The sequence below is a fragment of the Ichthyophthirius multifiliis genome (genome assembly GCF_000220395.1).
Source record: "Ichthyophthirius multifiliis unplaced genomic scaffold scaff_1120509251165, whole genome shotgun sequence".
NCBI lineage: Eukaryota > Ciliophora > Oligohymenophorea > Hymenostomatida > Ichthyophthirius > Ichthyophthirius multifiliis.
In genome coordinates this window covers 50,001-70,345 of record NW_004086142.1, presented here as the reverse complement: position 1 = coordinate 70,345, position 20,345 = coordinate 50,001, and the positions used below count along the sequence as shown (strand labels likewise).

The window sequence follows — 20,345 nt, the reverse complement described above, 5'->3', positions numbered from 1 at the left end:
TATCTACAAATTCAGCAAAAAAATAATTAAATACTTATTATTTATAATTAAAAGGCAAATACTTATAAAATTAATTTTGATAAATTTATAATTTATAATCATAACAGGTTTAATATTTCTTAAATTTTCTTAATTAATTTAATAAATCTCCATAAAAAGCTTATTCACTATTTTTTTCTCTTTAAAAAAGCCAAACCTCATATTCTTATTTAATTTAATTTTCTTATATTTATCCTGAATTTAATGAAATATTTATTAATCCAATAAGCCCTACTTAAATATAACCATATAATGCGATTCCTACAAACATACAAAAAGACGCATAAGCTTACTCTAGCTTAGTTTGTACTGAATAATCTCCATAACCTATAGTAGTTATAGTTGTTACAATATAATATAAAGCTGAAACATAAATTTTAAATCTGTACTCATGATAATCTTCATAATTTTAAAATGACTTATTGACCCAAGCAATTTTTTCATCCTCATCTATAAAACCAATATTTATATAAATACAACTTAGCAAATGTATACTTATAATAATAATTAAAAATACTCTAGGTTATAGTTTATTATAAAATATTTTTTATATATCTATAAATATATACCTTATTAAATTAAATAACATTATCGAATATTTTATTTTAAAAGATCTTAAAATAACCTATATATTATTTATTGACTATATTATACATATTTTATTACTTTTGAAATAAGAAATTTAATAAAAAACATCAATCTTTTCCAATTTAAAAATAACCTTATCATTTTAAACATTATTAAATCAAAAATATGACTTCTATAATAAATTGATTACCAAGGAAAAAGTGCAAACATATCAAAAAAAAACTAATTCCTAATCAATATTTAAATAAAAAATAATTTAAATGCTATAAAAATAAATAAAAAATTAATTAAATTTTTATAAAAACTCTATACCTTATGTAAATTTTTGCAATTTACTTAATTTTAAGTACTTTCATAGAATTTTATGTTTTCGTTGTAATCAATTATAAAAATATATCTATTATGTATAAGCCATCAAAAAAAAAATCTATTATAACATAATCTTTACTATCTTTTTCAAACGCATTCCTAAACGGAATAATTAAAGCAAAATAAATACTTGTAATACCAATAATACAATCCCATGTTAACTTTATTACATTATGAGAATCTATATAAAATCTACTTTTTAAATCTATATATAAAATAAAATTCAAATAAACATTATATTTTAATAAAAATAACTTATTTATAATAAGTTATAAGTGTAATTTTTTTAAATTTTTAATATATTTATTTTTTAAAAGCGACATTAATAAAAATGTATATTGCAATGAACATAAAATAAATAATAAATTCTAATAATTTTATTTAAAATTTTTAATTAAATGTGATTAATGTTTGAATTATTAACTTTATTAAATTAATTTAATATTTTTGAATAGTTTATTATTTTAAGCAATTTATAATATTATTTTTTAATTATTGAATAGTATTACCTATTTATTCTTATTTTGATTACCTGTACCCTTTAAATTGCTGATTCATCCTTATGAAAATATTGCTTATTACACTTTTTATATTTAAAAAATATACATTAATTTTAAAAAAATTATTAACTTTTTCTAAAACTTTTTTACTAAATAAACCTCTTTTACATATTCCCATTTAGACTTTCTATCTATTTACAATTCTAATTTTAATTATTTAATTATATTTATTTATTCTTTTATATTTATTTTACATTAATTAGTAGTCATATCAATTGGTATATCAGAAATTTAATTCTTAACCATTTTCAAAATTAAAAAAATATAAGTTAAAAAAAATAATTTAGATACTATATTTTTATTAATTAAAATCCGCATTAATTAACAGATACATTTAATTATAATAGAAAAAAGTTAATATATTGTTAATTAATACCCAAGAATTTATTAAAAATTCACTTTCATAATGGATATTAACTAATTTAATATTAAATTACATTCAAATTTTCATTAAATAGAATACATAGAAAATATATTTGAATCGAAATTTATAATATTATAATAATATAATAGTTTAAAATTTATATTAAAAATAAATAAATTATCATTTTATTTTTATTATATTTATTAAACTTTTTTAAATTTATATTTATAAATATATATTATTAAATTTATTTATTATATTGTTCTGAATAATCAAATGTAAAATCATTAAATAATAATTATAATCTCTATATTTTAGAAATTCTTAATAAGATTAATAAAGTAAAAACTATTTTAAAATATCAGGAATATATATGGTTTATAATAAGAAACAAATATTTATATTATTTTAATTATTTATAGTTAATATAAATTAAAAAATTATTTTATATTATATTGTAATTATCAAAATTGCTATTATATGAAGTATATTTCTTTATAAAATAATATATAATTTTGTTATTTATTTAATATTTTATTTTTAATTATAAATTTTTATATTTTGTAATCTGTGCTAAGAAGTATCGTTATAGTAGAAAAATAAAATTATTTCATAATATAAAAGAATAATATTAATAATTAATAATAATATTCTGTATAATTGAAATAAGAGTTATTCGTATATTTATAAATTATTAAATAAATTAAAAACAAATAATTTTTATAATTTTCTATTATCATTTTTTTTTTAAAATATTTATATTTTTTGATTATTTAACTTATAAATTCAATTTTTAAGTAAATACAATAATTTTATCTTAATTATATTATTTATCTTCTCTTCTTTTTTATTTACTTAAATATATGTTTTTTTTTTTTATTTAATATTAAATTTATCTTTATTATATATTAAGGGGAAAAAAAAAAAAATGGTATTTGAATTTTTATTTTAAAATTAAAGTCATAAAACTACTAGAGGTTATTATATAAATCATGATAATTTAATGTTAGGTGATCAAAACTTTATATTATTGTATCTAAATATTAAAAAATTATATAATAGCAACACCAGAAGAAAGAAAAAAATTAGTTTTTTACTTTATTGGTTAATAAGTACCAGAAAAACTTGATCCTGATGATAGATAACTTTTTTTAAAAGAAAGGTATTTTTTAAATATTTAATTTTCAAAATATAATTAACATTATAAATAATAGTTAAATATTAGATGCAAAAGCAACACTAATTGGCGGACTATTTGGTCTTTTAACATTATCTGGATATCCATATTATAGATCATCTATTAATCCTAGAATTTTTTTAAATGTAACTATATTTGCTGTCTCTGCTTCATTTTATTATTATATTGGAAATTCATTGGTATATTATTTTTATTTATTAAATTAAATTTAATTTTTTATTTTAAATAAGGTTTACAATGTATGGGAACCAAAATTTGTTGCAAATAACAAAGTTTTAGATGAATTAGCTAACAAATATAATTTTACTGTATTTGATTTTGCATAAGCTAAAAAAGAAGCACATTTAAAAGCATTAAGAAATTCTTTAGGAAACGATTGTCCAATTATAAATACTTCGTTATGAAAATTTATATAAAATATTTATTTAATATAAAAATATTGAAAAAAAAAATGAATATTTTATATAAATAGTTGAATAAAAAATATTTTTTATTTTAAATAAAAATATCAATTTAAAATAAATCAAATTTTGTTTTTTATTATATTTTAGAATGAATTTAAATATATAAAATAATAAATATTAAATGTAATATTTAAGAAAAATACATATAATAAGAATTAAATATTATTATTTATTAATATTATAAATTGTTTCAATTGATTCAAAAAAAAAATATTTAAATAAAAAAATTAGCTTGAAAAAATATATATATAGCAAAATAATAATGTGTTTAAAAGAATTAAAAGAAAATAATGTTATTATTCTGATGAAAAAATAAATAATAAAAATATATTTCAAAAAAAAAAAATTATTCATATTATTAAAAATAAATTAAGTTTTAAAAAGATTAAATTAAAATAGTTATAATTAAACAAAAAAAAATTAAGTATATTTTTAATAAATATTAATAATTAAAAAGTTATCAAAAATATTTATAATTATAAATAAAATAAAAATTTTAAAATAAAATATAATTTATAAAGATATTTTAATAAAAAAAAGAAGAGTCTATTAAATAAAAAAAGTAAAAAAAAAAAATAAAAAAAAAAGATAATTATTGTTTATTATAATTAAAAATTTATAAAAATAATATTTTAAAATAAAATATAATTAAAATTTATATATAAATATATAAATATAAAATATATATAAATATATAATTATATATTTATACATATATATATATAATATTAAAGAATTATTTTTATGCTTCATTATCAATTTAATAAATTTTATATTAAATACTAATTAATTATTTTAAAATCTTAAAAAAAAATCAACATATAAATATTTATTTATTATTTATTTTTTTCTTAAATTATTTATTATCTTTTATAAAATAAAGTTTATTATTATATATATAAATTACTATTTTATTCTTTTTTTTCTCATTTTTTAAATTTTTCTTGCTAATTTAAGTTTATTTAATTTTTATTTTTATTTTTTTATAAATTTTATTTTATATAATTCATTATTTAAAATTAAAATTTTAAATTTTCTTATCTAGTATATATATTACTATTTTTTTGTTTTTTTATTTTCTATTGTAGCTGTTTTTAAACCTGTTCCTAAAAAATTACCCTTATCTATTTTTCTTAATTTTTTTATTTGAAATATTTAGTTTTAATAAAAAAAAATAGAAAATATATAAAAGCTATATCTTTTATTTATTATGAAATAAAATTAAATATATAAATATTTTATAATATATAAATGATATAACTATAGAAAAAATAAAATGAAATAAAAAATAGCTTTAATTACTGGTTCTTCAAGCGGAATAGGTTTGAAAATAGCACAAATATTTTAAAAAGAAAAAATAAAAGTTTTAATGTGCGGATTAGATGATTTTAACTAAAAGTTTAAGGTAAATGAAAATTTAATAGACTATACTAAAATTGATTTATAAGATAAATAATAAAGATAAAATTATGTATAAAAAATAATTTTAAATTTTAAAGGAATAGATATATTAATAAATAACGCAGGCATTTTCAGAAATTTATAAGTTGAAGATACGTCTTTGGAAGATTGGTAATAAATGCTAGAATTGAATTTGACTGTACCATTTTTTTTAATTTAAAGTTTTATTCCTTATATGAAATAATAAAAATTTGGAAGAATTATAAATATTTCATCTTAAAAAGGTATTTTATACCTAATTTTCCTACATAATTTTTTATAAGGAATAAAAGGAGCTCCTAAATAATCTGCTTATTCTGCTACAAAGCATGGCCTTATAGGATTAACTAAATCGGTAGCTTTAGAGACTTGTTAATATGGAATTACTTGCAATTCTATTTGTCCAGCATGGGTAAAAACTACTCCTTTAATTTAAGAAATACAATAAACTGCTGAAAAAATAAAGTTAGTTTTCAAGAAGAACTTTAAAGCTTTTTAAAAGATAAATAGGAAAATTATGAAATGACAGAGCCTGATGATATTGCTTAAACAGTTTTATTCTTATGTAAATAAGAAGCAAAATAAATAACTGGATAAGCAATTTTACATGATTCAGGTGCAACAATAGATTGATAAATAAAACAAAAAAATTAAATTAAATTTAATATTAAAAATATATTTTTATCAAAGAAATCCAAGATTAAAATTTTAAAATCCTTTTTTAATATTATTTATATTTATATTTATATGATATAAGATTAAATTAATAAATGTTTATTATTAATATTTTATAATATATTATATTAGTATTTACAATTTTTTTTTATTTAAATAAAATATAATAAAAATATAGATAATAGTATTTAAGATAAAAGAGAAAATACTATTTATCCAATAAAGTTATTTAAAATTTAATTTTTAAAATTATAATAATATTTTTATATTTATTTACTGCCTTTTAATGGATAAAAAAAGATCGGAATTAAAAAGTTTATCCCATCCTTTTCCATTAAAATTATAAAAAAATATTAGAAGAAAAAACTAATTTAAGTAAAATTAATTATAAAAAAACTAATAATAATAGAATTAAAAAGGAGGTATATAAAAATTATATATATCTTCGATTTTTAAATAAAATTATTATAAATTTTACAAAGATAATGTCTAAAATGATGATTTAGATTTCATTAAAATTTTAAAATTTAGAATACGTGTTGAACAATTATTAAATTCAAAATATGGTGGATATATTGAATTAATAAGTTCTTTATTAAGCTTATTTTCATCTGTATTATATATTATAAGTACATATCTAGATGAAATTTCTTGGATGAATTAAATAGATGTAGTTGTAATGATTTTATTTGGTTTTGAATATCTTCTAAAATTTTACGTGTCACAGCATAGAATTCATTATTTATTCGAGATTTGGTCAATGATAGATTTAGCTTGCATTATTCCAGTTTTTTTTATTTTTACATAATCTACATCTGATTAAAGTTTTTAAACCTTTTTAAACATAACAAGGATTTTTCGTTTGCTAAGAGTAGTAAGATATATTTAAAAAAATTATAAGGCTGGTGATAGTGAGTTTAAAGGAGTATATAAGTAAATTAAAATAAAATAAATTTATTATAATTACATAAAAAAAAGGTAAATTTACATAATATTTCTTACAATATTATCAGTAGTAATAATAACTGCAGGAACTCTTTTATCATTCGAAGCTCCTAATAGATTAGAATAAATAAAAAGAAATAATAATTTTAATCCATTAATTTGTAAAATCTATTAATATAATTTATTATAAAATATATATTTTTAATTGTAGAAAAATGCTCAACATAAAGAATAAACAAAGCGACTTTTCATGAAATGATATATTTCGTAGTAGTATCAATTTCCACAGTTGGATATGGAGATGTTGTTCCTTATACAGAATTAGGAAGGGTAACTGTTATGTTCTTAATTATCATTATTATTATTATAATACCATAACAAACAAACGAATTAATAAGATTAATTGGATTATAGTCTGTTTATGCTAGAACAATATACAAACCTAATTCAGATGTCCCTCATATTCTTATATGCGGACATGTGGATGTATCTGCTTTAAGATTTTTCTGTAATGAATTATTTCACGAAGACCATGGGAATTAAGATAAAAATGCTATTATTTTGTAAACATCAGTCCCAAATAATGAAATGGAATTGTTTTTACATAATTAATAATTTGAACATAATTTAACATATTTATAAGGAAATCCATCTTAAGAAAGAGATTTAAAAAGAGCAGCAGCAACTAAAGCAAAAGCATGTGTTATTTTGATAAATAAAGTAAAAAATTTAAAATAAATCTTATTAATATAAATATATTTACGAATTCTTATAATTTTTAATATTTACTTAATGCTATTATTTTTAAATTTTTAATTTATGTTGTATAAAATTTATATTTATATAGTGTAACTTTTTTATATATATTTATACATTTTGTACTAATTACAATTTTATTAATATTATTTTAGATTTTATTTTATTTATTAATATTCTTTTTTTATTTATAGTATTCTAATGATTCTATGAATTCTGATAATAGAAATATTTTAATGGGTTTAGCTATTAAAAAAATAGTTAACCATATTACTAGAGGTGAAAGCAATATTAATTTATGCTTATAATTAATTAAACCTGAGAGTAAAATACATTATTTATCTGCTCTTAATTAAAAATCAAATGATTAGCTTATTGTTATAGAAGAAATTAAAATGAATCTTGTAAGATTTAATTTTTTTTGATCATATTTTTATTTAATTATATTTAAATTCTAAAGCTGGCTAAATCTTGTTTTTGCCCTGGTATTATTAGTCTTATAGGAAATTTAATTTAAAGTGCAGGAAAAGCAGAAATAAAAGAAATGAAAAAAGATTGGATTTAAGAATATATTGATGGAACAGGACATGAAATTTATCGAACAACACTTTCTACGGCATTCAGCAGCTGGACTTTATCTGCTATTGCGGCAAAAATATATAAGGAATTTTAAGGAATATTATTTGCAATAGAAATAGATATAGATGGCTAAACGATTATAAGGCTAAACCCAGGGTCTTTTATAGTAAAAAATACTCCTGAAAGTAATGTTTATGTATACATAATATGTTAAGATAAAACAGTTGCAGATAAAGTTTCTAATTATTCAATGAGTACTGAAGATGTTTTGGAATTTAATTAAAAAAAAATCACACATTAAAAAAAAGACAAAGCAGAAAATTAGTCTGATTAAAAAGACGATCTTTTTTAGTTTCCTAAATAAAATATGTTCCAAGATTTTGAAATGATTGAAAAAGATTATGTTTTATTAAATGAACCTGTTAGTTTAATGTAAGCAACTGAATATTCTACTAATGTTAAAAATCATATAGTTTTATGTGGGAGTCATCCTTCAATTTACTATTTTATATTACCACTTCGTGCTAAATATTTAAAAGAATTTCAACATATAGTAATTTTAAGTGATCATAAACCTACTAAAATTTGGGATTCAATATCACGTTTTCCAAAAATAATATATATTCATGGTTCACCTTTAGTAAAATAAGATCTGATTAATGCTAATATAGGTTAGGCGGATAAAGCAGTAATTTTAGGCTAAGAAATGGCTTCTGATTCAAATAAAAATTAAACACTTGACGAAATGCTAGATGCTGAATCAATATTCATATATAAAGCGATTCAGAAAATAAACAATAAAGTATAAATAATGATTGAACTTGTTTATCCATCAAATATAGAATTCTTGTTACCAAAAGATGTGAGTTACGGTAAGAATTTTAAATCTGAACTTACTCCACTATATTCAGCAGGTGAAGTTTATATTTCAACAATTATAGATACCCTAACTTGTTAAACATATTATAATCCTCATATTCTTACAATATTATAATAAATTCTAACTGGAGGCAGTATTTCATAAGAAAAGCTTTCAAATAATAATGAAATATTAAATTTAAAATAAAGTAACTTATGGTAAATCAGTGTGCCTGAAGATTACTAAGTGAGTATTTAAATATTGTGTTTTGCAAAAGTTATTTTGTCTCATTAACATACACATTATTTTGAAAAAAAATAATTTGTTGATTTTAATTTAAAGATATTATTAATTGTTCTGATGTTTTTTTTTTTTTTTTTTTCTCTATTCGTTTTTTTTCGCTTTTTATTTTTAGTTTATCGAATATTGACTTTAAAAATAATAAAAAAAAAACATCAGGGCAAGTAAAATATATAATATTAAATTAATTTATTTATTATTAATTATAAAGGTATATATTAAATTATTTCTATTTTTTTATAAGCTAATTTTTAATTGTTTTTTTAAAAAAAGAAAAATGATTTAATATATAATACCATAACTAAAAAAATAAAATATTATGGTATAAAACTTTGAATTAATAATACGATGTTAATAATAAAATAAATAAATTTTGCAAAAATCAATATTATTTGAAATTTTATAATAAATAAAAAAATTAAAATATATTGATTTTTATTTAATTAGAATAAAACATTTGGTGAATTATTTGAATATTTAAGTTAATAAAGAGACTTAATTGCTTTAGGACTTTATAGAACATCTGGTGCTGTTGATAATATTCATCCTTATACTTACACAAACCCACCCGAAAATGTTAATATTTATATTAATATTATTTATATATTAAATTTTTATAAAGTTAAAACTTACTTCTAAAGATAAAGTATTTGTATTATCATATAATATACCTAATGATTTACTTGCGAAAAATGAAGATAACTAAAAAGATGAAAATTTGATATCTTTTCAATCAGAATAAAGATTTGTAATTAAATATATATATATATATAAATATATATATATATATATATATATATTTAATTTTTAAAATAAAAAATAAATATTTAAAAAGGATTTAATTAATAAAAATAAAGATGAATAAATATATTTTGAGCAAAAACAATAATAATTAACAATAGAAACTATTATAAACAGTAAAATAAATACCAACTTTGATATGGAGAATCTTAATATGAGTATTAGAAAATATATTTATTATAATTTATAAAATCTTTTTTATAAAGATTCAGCTTCATACTTAATTTTAGATTAATTAAGCGGATTTCTAAATGATATTTAAGTTGAAATCGACTTATTAAAAAAGCATGTTCAAGAAAGTGTAATAAATATAAATTTAAAATTACTTTTACAAATTTAAAATAGAATGAAAGTATTATTAAATAAGCAAAGGAGTCAATTAAAAATGAACTATATTAATATCAAGCAAATCAATAAAATATTTGACTATAATAATTTTAAAATTAATTATATATATATATTATATATCTTTAAAATAATTTTCATATTTTTAATTAAATATAATTTATATTTAAACAAAAAATCAAAAATAAATAAATTTAAATATATACGATATATGTTTATTATTTATAAATTTTATTTTGTTTCAATTTTTAGAAGTTATATATTTTTTTATATATATTAATAATATTTAATATTACAATTTATGAATAATAAGAGACGAACTTTAAAAAAGGCTTAGAAATAAGTTTTATCATCGGATAATATTTTAAGATAAAACTTTTTTTCTACGAGATCACTAAATATTCAACCAAATATTGATTTAATTAAAATTAAACAAGAGGCATTTCATCATTTAAAAGCACTAAATATAAATAAAGGAATTCAAGAAATATAAAAAAGTATATTATTAATAAATATTATTTTTGAAATAAATATAAATAAAGTAATAAATTTATATGATAAATCATTTGGCAAAAATTCTTTAGATTTCATAGTATTATTTAATGAATGTCTTTAATTGATGTGTGATATTTCAATGTAAATATTATAAAAAAACTAACATGAAAGTTCTTTAGAAATATTATTAGTTGCTTTAAATTTGACAGATCCATAATTATATTATGAGAGTGTAAAAATCATTAAATATTAATATTCTATGTATTTTTTAGGTCCCTGAAAAACGATTACTTGTGTTAAATAATTTAGGATGCTTATATAGGAGAATGGGAAAACTTACAAAGGCTAAAATATATTTAGACGAAGCTTTAAATTTAATAAAGTTATTTCCGCGAATTAAACACATTGGAATTACATATTTGAATATATGTGCAGTTGCTTCATAAGGTAGTATGCATGAACTAGCTCTAGAATATGCGAAAAATGCAATCACTGAGTGCTAAAGATAGTTAGTTGAATTTTTAGGAGATACGCAAAGAAGATATAACTAACAAGAATTATAAAGCCATGTTAGACACTGTGCAATTAGTTATCATAATATGGGTGTTGAAGAAGAATACTTTAAAAGATATTCGAAAGCTATTGAATATTATAAATAAAGTTTTAAATTATTTGAAGATTATTAATTAAAAGATGATGCTTTATATGAAAAATTTAAAAAGGCATATGGTAAATGTGTAGAAAACAATATTAATAATACTGATGATGAATAGAAAAGAAAATATTAATATAGTAGTAGAAAAAAAAGTGAATAAGGAAATATTTATTACTAAAAAAATAATAAAAGTAAAAGTTATGCTCAATCTAATTATGGAAGTGTTTCAGACAATAGTAATGAATAATTACAATTAAGTGAAATGCAAAAAATAGGGATTCTAGATTGGACTAATAATTCCGAAAATTCGTTTAATTATATATAATAAATATAATTTTATTATTTTATATTTTTTTTAATTGGAAATGTATTATAGTGAAAGTGAGGAGGATTATTTTAATTAACCATAAAGAATTAATTTTTTAAAGTCAATGGATGAATATAATAATTAATATAAAAAGCAGCTTAAATAAGAAGTAAATTAAGAATAATAATAATAATCAGATAAATAATTAAATAAAGTATTACTTGATGAAGAGATTCTTGAATATTACTAAGAAAAAGAAGAAAAACTAGTTTAAATTCAGCGATATGTTAAAAGAAAATAAGCTCAATAATAAGCTTTAAAAATATTAAATGAAAAACGTTAATAAAAATAAGAAGATTTTTAATATAAAAAATAAAAACTTTAATAGCAAATAGAAAATAGAAAAAAAAACAAATTGAATAAAAAATTTAATAGAAAATGAAGAGTAAATTGGGTTAAGCAAGATAAAACCTTTTACAAAATAATTTAGAAAATTAAAATAAAAAAAAGATGATAGCGCTAAATATATTTAGTAAAAATGGAGATAATAATAATAAAAAGTATAATAAAAATAAAAATTGGGTTAAATAAGAAAAAGAAAAATAGCAGAAATTAAAACAGAATAAACTTTTAATGCATGTTAAAAAATTTAAGCTTTTTTAAAAAGATATTAATTTAAATTGTAGCTAAAATTAAAAAAACAAATATAAAATTAAATTTTAATCTATAAATAGATATGCTAATTAAATAATCATAATGAATTTTAATATTAATAAAAAGAATATTTTACAGTCAAATTTTTTGTTGATAAAAACTTATAATAATTACGTATTTACTGCATATAAAAAACTAAAAAATAAAATAATAAGAATATTTGTAGTTTCACAAAAACAATTGAATTATAAAGTTTATAAAGATGTGAAAAAAAACTGCAAGAAATCGGATTTTATTTTAATTCGTTTTAAACTATTTATGAAATAAAGTATTTTTCAATAAAAATATTGCCTTTAATTTATATTGATGAAAAATAAATCAATATAGATGGAATTACTAATATTTAATAATATAATGAGAGTTAAAAATAAATTAATTATGACATTTAATCTATTATTAAATTATAAGCCGTTTTTAGAGGATGCTTATAAAGAAAAGAAATTGAAATGAGAAAAAGAAAAAAGTTTGTAATAACTAAATAATGGATTTTTAAATTATTGGGTTTTTAATCTATTATCAAATTGTATTTAATTTATTCCGAATAAAAAAAATAATATAATATAATAGGAGAAAATTTAACTTTTGGAATTAAATACCATTCTTAACATTTTGATAATTATTTCTTTGAATATTTTAAGGAAATTGATTCTGATATTTTATAAGAAATATTTGATATATAAAATTCCTCTAGTTAAATTTAATATTCAGAATTAGCAAATGCCATACTTGAAAAATATTATCAACCTGAACTCGCGCTTAATAAAGCAAGAAGACCTAAATATATTTCAAACTAGAAAATTATTATAATTTAAAGGTTTTTAAGAAAAAAGTTTATACTTAAATAATATTAATTAACTAAGGAATTAAAAATATAAAAAAATAAGCATTTTTAAGAAGAAAAATTAATATGTAAACATTTATGTATTTATTAATAAATGGTATTTTAAAGTATGGTCACTTTTAATAATTTAAATAGAACTATAAAATTACAATACAAAAAAATAAATAAAAATGAATAACAAATGATTTTATTACATAAATAAACTATTTATAATTAATTTAATTTAAATAAATTATAACATTTTTGTTAAATTTTGTTAAACGAAAGTAAAATTTAAGAAAAAGATAAAAAGCTATTTATTCATAGTATCACTATAGAAGAAGCAATTGCTGGCGTGAAAATTAAAATCAGATAGAGATAAAGCCATAATTTAGATATTTAGGATAATACTATGGAAATAAGGAAAATATTAAATAGATATACATTAAGATAACATATTTTTGAAAAAAGATCTTGTGTAAGTTTTACTTAAATTAATTTGAATTCTCAAAAAAACGTTTTTTATTCAAAAAATGGTGATGAATTTGCTAAAATGATATAATAAAAATTTACTAAATACAAATAAAATAAAATTACAGCTATAATGGAAAATAAAAATGTGGAAAACCACGAAGATTTAAAAAAATAAGCTGAAAAAGTTAAACCTACATCAAATTTGTCTAAATAAATATTGAGTTTTATTGATTTTAACTAACCAGAAGATGATAATTTAGAAAATTTAATGAAAAAGCCAGTATAGTAAGGAAAATTGATAGCATTAGTAATATATATAATTTAAAAAAATATAATAATAATAACAGGATGTATAATTTAATATAGGATAAAAAGGATTTACATTTGATATATATTTAAATGATTAATTTAAAAGTGTAATTTTAGTAGGATTAGTAGAAGAATTTTAATAATATTAAATTAGGAAATTAGTAGTGAATTATTCACTTTTTGCTATGAATGAATGGGACGATGATGTTTTTTGTGAAAATTTTAAGGTATTATAAAATATATTATATTATAAATTAATATTTATTTTTATTAAAAAAAGGATTTACTACTTATTTAATTAAAATATGAAAATAGCAATTTATATTTTGTTGAAAATGTATTATTAAAAAAATAAATTTAGGAAGAAAAGTAAAATAAGGATAAATAGAAAATAGATATTTTTGAAATATAAAAATAACGTATTCTAAATTAAAAGAACTAATCATAAACTGTAAAACTTTTTACAATTAAAAATGGAGAAATTTTTACATTAAATGTAAGTATCCATATTTCTAATTATGCTTTTTTAATTTCTATTATATCTGAATATCAACTTAAACTTATGAAAGATATTTAAATTGAGCTTTAATGGTTTTAATGTAGAAAATTAAAATAGATTATTGATTAAAAAGGTTCTAGTTAGCTAGTTACCTTCTTTTATCCTCTCTTTCAAGAAATTAATAAAATTTTATTAATTAATATTAATGAAAAAAATGAAATATGTGTTCTTAACTTAGATTAAGTTAAATTAAGGATGGATTTTATTATAAGAAATAATTTCATTAAAAAAATATAAAACATATTTTTAGTTTTATTGCAAAAAAAGAGAACTAAATTAATAAAAGAATTTTATAAAAAAAAAGAAATATTTTTAAATAGTTTTATATATGTTACTAATGCAGCATATTTTGATGTAAGATGGTTTTTATTAAAGGAGTAATATGAACTAAAGCTAATTGTTGAAAAATATCCTAAGAAATGTAATAAATACATGAAAAAAGTATTATTTTTATTTACAAAAGCAAAACATTTGTTTAATATAAACTAAAATAATTTTATTTATTTTTTAGGTTTGTTGTATTGATTTATTATAACTCTAATAAAATTATTAATATAGTAATAATAATGAACCTATTCCTGAATTTATGTTAAATAATCAGGTTTATATAAAATAAAAAAATATATAAATAAAAAAAATTAAATTTAATTATAGTGGTCTAATATATAAGGATTTTTTTAAAAAAGCTATTATTAAAAAATATTTAGTGAATTATTATAATATTTACAATAAAATTTGATCATATAAATATAATTTAACTCAAAAGTTGATGTTTAAATTGGAGAAAGTAGAGTACCATTTGTAGAAATGAAAGAAAACACAAACTAGAATGATGAATATACAATAGCTAAAAGAATGGCAGCTTTAGATCGATTTTATATTATTGCTCAATCAGTTACTTGTGTTCAAAAAGCATATAGAAGATTTAAAAAAATGGAATGGCATACTACAAAAAAAATAAGATTAAAAGAATAAGAAAAGCAAATAAAAAATTTTGGATTAAGAATTAAAAGAGCATTTAAAAGTATTTAATAAATTATGTATATTGCTAATATATATTTGAAAAATAACACATTTACTTTTGAGCTTGTACCATTTTAAAATAGAAAAGAACGTATTTTATAAAAATTAAAATAAACTTATTTTTTAAAAATTTTTAAAAAAAAGAAAACTAAAAATTAAGAGTTTAAATATAATATAATGAAAATAACCTTTACAATTTAAGACAAAAGACTATTTCTGAATATTTTTTGAATTAAATTAAAATAGAAAATGACTCAATAGTTTTTAAAGAAACAGAGTTTATTTAATTAAATAATGAACGATAAGAATTAGATGAAATATAAGAAATATAAGTAAAAATAAAAATTATTTTTAATTTTATTTCTAAACAAAAATATTTATAGAAATATAGTTTCTAATAAATATAATAATAATCATAACATTCTCTTTAAACATAGTCAAGTTCTCATAATATTTAATTAATTTCTGATATTTCGGAAAAAGCTAATATTTCAAATATAGTAGATTACACTTTATGTGAACAAAATGGAAATAAAAATATTTATAATGTTATTTATACAGGATTTAAACCAAATTAATATATGCCCCAATAATAATAAGAAAAAGAATTATAAGAAAAACAACATTTAGTTAGAATTAATGTTGATTTGACAGAATTATAAAAAAACTATCCGAATATGTATTCTAAATCCCATGGATTAATGAAAAACATTGGAGAATAATTAATATAAAGTATAAAACTAGGCAAAGATGGTAATATACTGCTTGATTAAAGCAAAATTAACAAAAACTGTATAAAAGTTGCTAATAATTTCGTAGATGTTGATATGTTAGATCCATATTAAAGTACCTAATTAATACAAAAAGAAAAAGACATATTTAATGATAAAAAGAAAATACTCTTAAAATCTAGTAGATTTTTTTAAAAAAATAAATATTTAATAATTATTTACTTAATTGAGAGAAAGATAAAAAAAATTATATAAAATTAACTTGATGCTGTTTTTGAAGAATTCGAAGTCTTTTATTAAATAAATTGTACTAATATAAGTGATTAAGTTTAATAAAATAGTGTTAATTGGGATATAACGCCTGAAGAAATCGAAATAATTTCTGATGGACTTAGAGATAGTATCCAGATTGCAAGATTTTTGATGAAAAGAGTATAAGTATTTAATTAAAAAATAATATTTTGTGTTAAAAATAAAGAACATTAAGAATTACTAAGAAATAATCCAAATGTGATTATATTTTTTGAATAAGTTTTAATTCCTATCTAGGTTAGTTTATTTTATATATAATTAATTTTTTTATTTTTATTTTTGTTCGAAAGAAACATTTTAGAAATAGAAAATATGTTAAAAATTATAAAAATTATAAATAAGAAATGATGGAAATATAAAGTAGAATTATACATAAATTCATTCCTAAAGAACTAAAAAGTTTCACATCATATTATATTTTAGTCTGTATTGATAATAATTCTTCTGATAGAATGTGGGAATTTATAGCATGGGATATGTTCACGTTTTAAAGGTACTCGAATAAGTTTTCTAAGGATTTGTTTGAACCATATTATTCTGATTTTGGTATTTAAACTATAGAAGCTATAGCAAAATTTTTAGATATAAATACAAATGGATAAGATATTTATATGAATTAAGGTGTTATTGCATATTTGGAATAACTAAAAGAAGATTAATTTAAATTAGTAAGATAATAAAAAAATAAAAATTAATATTGAAAAAACCTTATTATATTTTTATTTTATCATCAAAAATCTTAAAATAATTATATATTCTCTTATGTTATAAAAAATGCAAATATTAAAAATTTTTAAGTTTTTAAATTCAAATTATGCTTTAATAAAAGTAATTATAGAAAAATTTTAGGATTTTTAATATCTTATTTATTTTTATATTAATTTTACTATAATATTTTATTTAATAATAAAATTATATTTTCAATTTATTTTTATTATGATTTTTAAAATTTAGTATATTTATTTGCAAAAGTTTAGCATATTTAAAACAAAAATAGAAAAGTTAATTTTAATTTTAGAATATAATCGGTATAATATCTATGCAAATATTATATTTTTCATAATTATTAATAAGAAATTTGTTATTATTATTTATAAATAAAAAATTAAAGAAAAATATTAGATTTGTTATTTTTTTATATTATTAAATATAAAATTGATTAAAAATAATATGTAATAAAAATAAATAATTTAAAAAAATATATATATAGTTAATTATATATAAAATAATTAACAACAGAAGAGTGAAATTTATGATTCAATATAATTCAAATAAAAATAGAATTTATAAAAATATAAAATAGTAAAATAAAATAAAATTAAATTTAATTTAAATTAAATTAAATTAAATTAAATTAAATAATATATATATTATAATATAATATATTAAAAAATGTAATAATTATTGAAAAGTTAAGCTTCAAGTCATTTTTTATTTATAGATTATTTAAACGATTGCATATAATTTTTCTTATTTTATTTACTATATTACTTTTTATCTAACCTTTTTTTGTGGCATAAGCAAAAAATAATTATTTTTAAATATTTTTAAATTAATTATATTTAATTCACTAATTTTAATAATAAAGTTCAGCATAAGATTTAGTGTAAATTGATGCATATAATTTTTATAATAATAAAGGAACTAAGTTTTTACCGTATTGATATAGAAAAAACTATTTATTTATTTTTTAGATAATTAAAATTATTTCTATTAATTTTTTTATTATTTATATATGAAACTTAAAATCTTAAATTATTAAACATATTTATTAAATAATATAAAAAAAATTTATATATTATTTGTATTAAATTAATGCATAATGTATAATGACCATTTTTTTATTTTTGATTGAATTTTAAAATAAAAAAGCTTATACGCACTGTTACTAAAATAATAATTTTTATTAAATATTTAATTTTTTTATTATAAGAATATAAAGTAAAATAAAAATTAACAACAATATAAAATAAAAAATGAATTTGTTAAAATCATATTAAAATAATAAAATATTACAAAAATAATAGCAAGGATAATTCTTAAAAAATTCAGCTTAATAAATAGGCTAATAAAAAATTAGTGATAATTTAATAAAGAAAATAAAGAGCAAAATAGAGCAAAGTAATATGAATTAAAATCATAAAATTGATTTTGGGTTATTTAAAAAACTTACTACAAATAACTTAACAACATCAAACAAACAAATAAATAGATTAACTTCAAACAAAATAAATTCAGCAAAACAGAGTCCTTAAAGATTATAAAATTAATAAAAAAGCTATAATAATTTTTCCTTGTAGTAGTAGAAAAAAACTAATTTAAATATTTAACTTTCAACAGATCAATAAGTTCAAAATACTTGTATTAAAATAAATGAAACTGTTTAAAAGAAAATATAAGATTTGTAAACTAAATAACTTTAGATAAATGAAGAAAAGTAAGAAAAATAAATAAATTAAATAAATTAAATTTTTCAAATAGTATAAATTCGGAATCATCAATTGTTTTGTATAAAAAAGAATCACCTTCGAGTCATAGATTTTAAAGATAAAAATCAATATTTTTCAATAAGTTAGAAGAAGAAGAAGAAGAAGTAGGTGAAAATATAAATATTTCTTAGAAGCTACCACTAGTATCTCCTAAAAAAGAGACTTAAAAATCTTCGTTTTAACGATCTAATACATTAAAATTTACCTAAACGGACTCTTCTCCAAGGAATAAATTTTTATTTTTAAATGAAAAATAAAAACTAATATTTTAAAATATTGCATAAGATTGCATTCCTAAAGAATCAAACGAAAATATAAAAACATATTTACGATTTAGACCAAATAATTAAGTAGAAATAGACCTTAATAATACAAGTTTAGGTTAAAATATAATTGAATTTATAAATTAGCAAACAATAAAAATATAAAATGATTAATAATAAACATATATTGTTGATAAAGTTTTTTAGCCAGACGCTACTTAAGTAACATTTATTTTTATTATAATATATTATTTATTTAAAGGCTTAATTATATGAAGAAATTGCTCAAGAAGTTGTTAATGATGTACTTATTGGTTATAATGGTACTATTTTTGCATATGGAGTTTCGGGAAGTGGAAAATCCCATACTATGTTTGGAAATATGTACAATCCTGAATAATATGGAATTATTCCTAGAATGAGTAATTAATTATTTGGAAAAATACAAAATTAAACTGAATTAGATATCGAATATACTATTAAATGCTCAATGCTTGAAATTTATAAAGAAAACTTACACGATTCGCTAAATTTAGAAGTAAAACATGAATTAAAAATAAAAGAAACACCTTAAAAAGGTATTTACGTTTAAGGATTATCTGAAAAAATTATTAAAAACGAATAAGAACTTGTATAAATCATAGAATATGGTTATTCTAATAGATAGACAAGAGCCACTAGATTAAATGAATACAGTTCTCGATCACATACAATTTTTATGGTTTAAATAACATAAAAACTAATTAATGGAACCAAAAAAATTGGAAAATTAAATCTTATTGATTTAGCAGGTTGTGAAAAAGTATCAAAAAGTGGAGCAGTAGGTGAAGGATTAGAAGAAACTATTAAAATAAATTTATCTTTGAGTTGCTTAGGTTTTTTTTTGTTTTATTAACTTTTTTGTTTTTTTTT

General features: G+C 17.1%; 4 protein-coding genes across 4 annotated transcripts in view, besides 16 other annotated features; all 4 read left to right on the top strand. All coding sequences in view use genetic code 6, as the record gives it.

Moving 5' to 3' along the window:
• Positions 1–1,588: 1,588 nt before the first annotated feature.
• Positions 1,589–1,630: a microsatellite.
• Positions 1,631–2,848: 1,218 nt separating this feature from the next.
• IMG5_152180 (hypothetical protein) lies at positions 2,849–3,522 on the top strand (the record flags this gene model as incomplete). Its single annotated transcript, XM_004030805.1, has 3 exons — positions 2,849–2,930; positions 2,983–3,082; positions 3,135–3,522. 3 exons carry the CDS (start codon positions 2,849–2,851, stop codon positions 3,520–3,522), a joined length of 570 nt encoding a protein of 189 aa, XP_004030853.1.
• Positions 3,523–3,524: 2 nt separating this feature from the next.
• Positions 3,525–3,559: a microsatellite.
• Positions 3,533–3,627: a microsatellite.
• Positions 3,628–4,053: 426 nt separating this feature from the next.
• Positions 4,054–4,102: a microsatellite.
• A 30-nt stretch (positions 4,103–4,132) lies between these two features.
• Positions 4,133–4,174: a microsatellite.
• An 11-nt stretch (positions 4,175–4,185) lies between these two features.
• Positions 4,186–4,267: a microsatellite.
• Positions 4,239–4,311: a microsatellite.
• A 547-nt stretch (positions 4,312–4,858) lies between these two features.
• On the top strand, positions 4,859–5,548 carry IMG5_152170 (hypothetical protein; the record flags this gene model as incomplete). The annotated part of the gene is made up of 2 exons (XM_004030804.1): positions 4,859–5,267; positions 5,307–5,548. The coding sequence occupies 2 exons, from the start codon at positions 4,859–4,861 to the stop codon at positions 5,546–5,548; spliced, it is 651 nt and encodes a 216-aa protein (XP_004030852.1).
• A 435-nt stretch (positions 5,549–5,983) lies between these two features.
• Positions 5,984–9,814, top strand: IMG5_152160 (hypothetical protein; the record flags this gene model as incomplete). Its single annotated transcript, XM_004030803.1, has 5 exons — positions 5,984–6,803; positions 6,854–7,362; positions 7,593–7,802; positions 7,859–9,082; positions 9,584–9,814. 5 exons carry the CDS (start codon positions 5,984–5,986, stop codon positions 9,812–9,814), a joined length of 2,994 nt encoding a protein of 997 aa, XP_004030851.1.
• Positions 6,036–6,103: a microsatellite.
• Positions 7,560–7,598: a microsatellite.
• Positions 9,722–9,755: a microsatellite.
• A 78-nt stretch (positions 9,815–9,892) lies between the features above and the next one.
• Positions 9,893–9,936: a microsatellite.
• Positions 9,937–15,220: 5,284 nt separating this feature from the next.
• Positions 15,221–15,252: a microsatellite.
• Positions 15,221–15,258: a microsatellite.
• Positions 15,259–16,481: 1,223 nt separating this feature from the next.
• Positions 16,482–16,535: a microsatellite.
• Positions 16,536–17,844: 1,309 nt separating this feature from the next.
• Positions 17,845–17,882: a microsatellite.
• Positions 17,883–17,986: 104 nt separating this feature from the next.
• Positions 17,987–18,041: a microsatellite.
• Positions 18,042–19,599: 1,558 nt separating this feature from the next.
• The window catches only part of IMG5_152150 (kinesin motor domain protein), a gene marked incomplete at both ends in the record, with an annotated part of 1,069 nt that continues 323 nt past the window's right edge, over positions 19,600–20,345 (top strand). Inside the window, one exon of the mRNA XM_004030802.1 lies at positions 19,600–20,308. Within this exon, the coding sequence (XP_004030850.1) occupies positions 19,600–20,308 (709 nt within the window). The remainder of the gene's footprint in view (positions 20,309–20,345) is intronic.